At 32.7% G+C, this 5343-nt stretch overlaps 1 protein-coding gene across 1 annotated transcript; it reads right to left on the minus strand.

Annotated features, from left to right (window-relative positions):
* Positions 1–3021: 3021 nt before the first annotated feature.
* Positions 3022–4201, minus strand: LOC143073746 (putative G-protein coupled receptor No9). The gene is made up of 2 exons (XM_076249503.1): positions 3608–4201; positions 3022–3297 (listed from the first exon to the last, which is right to left on the minus strand). The coding sequence occupies exons 1-2, from the start codon at positions 4067–4069 to the stop codon at positions 3025–3027; spliced, it is 735 nt and encodes a 244-aa protein (XP_076105618.1). The 5' UTR covers positions 4070–4201; the 3' UTR covers positions 3022–3024.
* Between the last annotated feature and the right edge of the window lie 1142 nt (positions 4202–5343).

Consider the following 5343-nt stretch of genomic DNA (forward strand, 5'->3'; position numbering starts at 1 on the left):
TCTCTACCTTTAAAGGATGGATAAAACCTACACACTATTCTCCTCAAAGATATGGCATTCAAATGTCTTCAAAATGTTGACTTAATTGTGCTCTTACATGGTAATTGTAACAATGAATGCATATGCGTCCGAATACATGTTAATATATAATACGTTCCACGTTGGTTTAACAGATTTAACAAAATACATGATCATTGTATATTATTTATACTTTGTTTATAAATCCTCCCATTTAGTCTGAAACGGGTCGAACGATCTTACTTCTATTCATTTAATTTTTCCTTGTTGAAGACTTTTCTTTTGCGGCGATAAACAGAATCTCATAATATCATATTCTTAAAAAATGTGTATTCTAGAATATTCACATTTGTTTTTACACCAACGCTTTTATACCCTTATTACAACCTTCTTACCATATTCTTCTGAACTTTTTTTTATCCTGCAATCGACCAACAAATGTACAAATAACAGGTACACATAAATATTTGCTTTCTTTGTACTTTGTTACTTGTTGTAAATTGCAGGATACAACAATATATGTACATTGTCGGAAATATAAAATACGTATGTACTCACTACTATCTATTCTTCGAAAAATGAAGAATAGCTCAGTAAGCCTTGCTTTTCGTCCTCTTTGTAAAGCTCGTACAGATCAATTTTAATTTTCTACAACAGTATACATATATCGTAAGGTCTTGCAGAGGCTTCGTATAAAGGCCTTGTGTTTTCTTTCAGATGAGTATGTTGGTTTTGTTATGTCGTTTGCTTGTTGAGTTATAAAACCAAAACTGTTGACAAAAATAAAATTTCAACTGAATCAAGCAACTCTTACCTTGTTTCGAAGTATATATAGAAGTTTAAGTTACTCAAACAGACCGTTCGATAGACGTCGATGAGATTGCAAACCAACAAGACAAACCGTCTTACAAGAGATTTTTTTACATTTTTATGAAGAAGGTCAAGTAGAATCAATAGAATTGTAGCCATGAAATAGCATAAAAGTATTTCTTATAATCATATGCATCTTATTTTCAGAAATGCAAAATACTTTCAAGGATTATAAGGGTCATGTCCTGTGTTTGTCATTAATACCAACAAATCATCGGACTGCAACATATGCTTTCTACTGTGAATATAACATTTCAATATCTGCCTGACTTCTGCCAAGAATGTCTGCCGTAAAATCTATGAAAAGATAAATAACTACTTCTCTTTTTATTCACAACATTTATCAAGCAGATATATGGTTATTTAAAAATAACATGATTGTTTTATTGGAGAAGCATTTAAATTGAGAAAGGAAATGGGGAATGTGTCGAAGCGACAACAACCCGACCATAGAGCAGACAACAGCCGAAGGCCACCAATGGGTCTTCAATGTACCGAGAAACTCCCGCACCCGTAGGCGTCCTTCAGCTGGCATATGTCATATACATATGCATATGAATGGACGAAACAACGACTTTATCTTTTACTAACACTTAATTAATTGCATTTAAAGAAAATATACCTTTCTATCGGAAACTAATGATACGTGTTGCTTAGATTAAGGTATAAACTCGGAAATAGTTATCCTTGTATATATATGGTGCTTTTATATTCAGAGGTTTTAATAACTGTTCGTATCGATCATACTGAATAGTCTGAGAAGCTAAAGAAAAGTACTGCATTTATTAATCGCATTGCAGATTATTGTTACATGGTATATACATATGCACTTTTATGGATCTGTAATCCGTCGATAATTTTATCTTGGCATTGATACTTTTAAAGTTTGATGTGTATTGCTTGATAACTAAGTCTTAGATGCATGGTTGACTTGATTACTTGTTATTGGTTTTGAACTAGTAGTAAGGAACTGCCAGAACTCTCAGACCTGTACTTAAGTTATTTTTGATCCTGGGATGTACAAGTACGCGGCCACGTCCACTTTGTGTTTTTGTAAGATGTATTTCTATTTGTATTCATCTAATAAGTTAATCCTTTTTCCACTGATTCTTATAGTTCGTTATTATGATTTACTGTTACACTATTGCCCAAGGTTAAGTCGAGGGTTGGGATCCCGCGAACATATTTAACACTATCACATTCTGTATGAATGTGCCTGTCCCAAGTCAGTTGTCAATCATATCATATCTTCTTTTTATATGTAAGTCTTAAAAGCCACTGAACAGTACTGAATTCATAGCGGTGTAGGCATCTTAAAATTGAGTGAACACTGAACATGACTGAACAATTTCATCGTTTAGACTTTTCAGATGATGTTAAAATAAAAATGACAGTTAAAGACTTCCAATCATTTAACTGTGCCCGGGCGACTAAGTATTTGTCATACAAAATAAACCTTTTCCCAATATTTGAGATTAGGCCACCCTGATATGTATTTTTAAGGATGTACTTAGGTGAGGTAAGGTGAAAATTAATAAATTAAGAAGTTAAAGTTGATACTATAAGCTGGTAGAGCATCAATTAAGGATAAAAATAAGCTAAAAATATTGATAGGTCATGGACCTCCTTTTCGAGATATTTGATATTTAAAATATGGCGGGAAAAGGCTGACTCGGACTTTTACCTTATATTTGCATTGGTATTATTAGGTCTCAAAACAAAAGAAAGAAAATTAAGAATCTTTCAAAATTTTGGTAAATGACCTTTCATGAGCTATTAAGTCTTATATGAAAAAATAAATGGGTGTTATGGGGCAAAATATTTTACATTGTATTGTATGGAAAAACACCAAGGAGTCCGAACATTTGACACAAATTCCAAAACCTCACCTAATTACATCCTTAAGCTAACGTGACTGTCATTAATATATTATAGAATTGAGAATGGAAACTGGTGATATATCAAAGAAACAACCTGAACAAAGAGCAGAAAAATGGTCAAGGGCTTCCTGTGCGTTTTCAAGAACATCCTGCAAACGAAAGGCGGATTTTGCCGGCTCCTGAACAATATTTTTTTATAAGTTCATCGAAACTAACGTCACATTAAACTCCGAAACATGTAAATGACAAAATTGGATCAATATGAGTTATTTGAAAAAGCCAATAATGGAACACGTGTCCCCCAAAACGCCTCTATTATATACATTGTAAAGAATGGTAACCAACACATTGTAAACACTCCAACAATTATGGCAACCGTTTTGGTAGCTTTTGTTTCTTTCAAAATTTTTCTTATATGAATTCTATTACTATGACGACCTTCTGGTACTGTAGCCAATGATCTTGATTCCATACTTCTCTTATTCATAGCGTATATAAATGGAGAAGATCGCCTCCTTTCATAAATGGACTATCTTCCGGAGTTTTTGTATCATTGTTTAGTTTTATATACTCCAAAGGTTCTCTTTCAGCTTCCGGTTCTGGATCTTCAAAATATAATCGTTTCTATTGCATTCTTTCCATTTCTTTCCTACTCAGAATTCCGCCGTTCGGGATACATTCGGAATAAATAAAGCGGAATATATCCTGTATCCTTTGGTAGATATGAGTTCGCACTGTGACGCTGTATTATTGCAGACGACAGGCTCAATATTAACCCATGATGACAAATTGTTATTAACATAAGTGGTGACGTTTCTCGTTTGGGTTTCCTTGGATTATGAAGTTTTATCATTCCATCCTACTAACGAAAGGATAGATATTACAAAAGATAAGAGCCATGCAAAAGTCACGATTACTTTACTCCGACATCTGGACATAGCACTAGCATACTGTATAGGCTTAGTTACAGCTAAGTATCGGTCAAAATTTATGGCTAATAAATTTAAAATGGAAGCGGTACATATCAATACATCTATAGCTAGCCGTATACTACACCATACTACACCAAACGGCCAATATGTCAAAATTTCTAATGATGCCGAGAAGGGAATCACAAAAATTCCCAACAAAATATCTGAACATGCTAAAGACACTATATAAGTGTTCGTGTTTGTTCGTAACTTTGTTGTTGTAATTACTGCAATGATAACTAAACTATTTCCCGCCAAATTGACCAAGTTGATGATGGTCAAAGTTAAAGTTGTTGGAATTAAAAACGAATTTCGTTTTCGCTGATACATGTTTCTTCGTCAGCCATTCCAATTCGATTCCCTAGTATTTATGTTATTTGCTCAAGTAAAACACAAGCTATATTGTAAAAAACGAAGCAGACATGCCTTTATTCATTCACAATTAAAGCCTTCTGTAGTCAGTATCGCTGGTAATGCGTTCTGAAAGAAACGATAGAGACATTAATTAAATATCCTGAACGTAACGAGCGTAATATCAATAGTTGAATCTCCTTACGATCACTTCTCAATATACAATATAGCGTTACAAAAATGGTCATTGCTTTCAATCGCGCTTTTATAGCCATGAGTTTTTATAAATTATTGGATTTATAGAAACTGTTGCTTTCAAGAGTATTTATTAATATATTGCATACAATAGAAGAAAAAATCAGTTATTATAAATCAAACTATTATTAAAATGCTCACCATCTTACAGTGTAAGCTGAAGCAATCCTTTAACATGTTTAACATGCACAATTAAGAAAGAGAATTGATTATGAAAAGGCAGATTTTGTTTTTGATTATTATATCATGAGGCACAAACTACTTCTTCAAAAGAAAATCTATTGTTACCGAAGAATAATTAATTTGTTTCCAATTCATTTGAACACTCGCGGAAGACACTTTGGTACATTGTTCCAGCGTTCGCTTAAATTGTATTAATTTCAAGATTTTGATAGAGTCTTAATTTGAATTGACATGATTTATTTGTCATCGTGCTATTACCGAGGAAGGATATCTGTTATCCGAAATATCTAACATATTGTTCGTTTTATTGTGTTTTTGGTGATGTTGTACCCTTTTAGACTTGTTATATATATATATATATATTCAAAGCCACAACATATAGTTTACATCCAACATATAGAAAATAAAACGGTTAATTGATTAGGATTGATCTAGTTTTTGATACGTTGAATAATAGAAGACGTTGCATGCAATATAAATAGACTTCAAAATACAGAAAGTGGATATCCAGAACCAAATCAGTTATATCACTATGAAATGTAACTTTTTATCAAGTATTGACTTTAAGTAATGTCTGATTATTAAATGGAGATGCACGTATAGTTTATACTACCATGGTGTTGACTATAACCACCTTTTATTAGAGAGAAAATTAGCGGAAAACCAGAATGCATCTTTTATTTGCTAGGGAGCGTATTATTGGATACTTATCATCTAAGGTTCAATACATAAAACCTAGCTTCAGATAAGTTTTCTGCCAAGATTTGTCGCTTTGCAGATGTTTTATCCTGTAATGAAAACACTTTTGTACAATT

Source organism: Mytilus galloprovincialis, chromosome 4 (assembly GCF_965363235.1).
Source record: "Mytilus galloprovincialis chromosome 4, xbMytGall1.hap1.1, whole genome shotgun sequence".
Classification (NCBI taxonomy): domain Eukaryota; kingdom Metazoa; phylum Mollusca; class Bivalvia; order Mytilida; family Mytilidae; genus Mytilus; species Mytilus galloprovincialis.

Bases quoted from the DNA above. Each gene is read 5' to 3' on its own strand.
- LOC143073746 (XM_076249503.1), bottom strand. From the start codon at position 4,069: ATGTATCAGCGAAAACGAAATTCGTTTTTAATTCCAACAACTTTAACT. The intron at 3,298-3,607 runs TAATCCAAGGAA...TCCGGAAGATAG, and splicing joins GATGGAATGATAAAACTTCA to TCCATTTATGAAAGGAGGCG.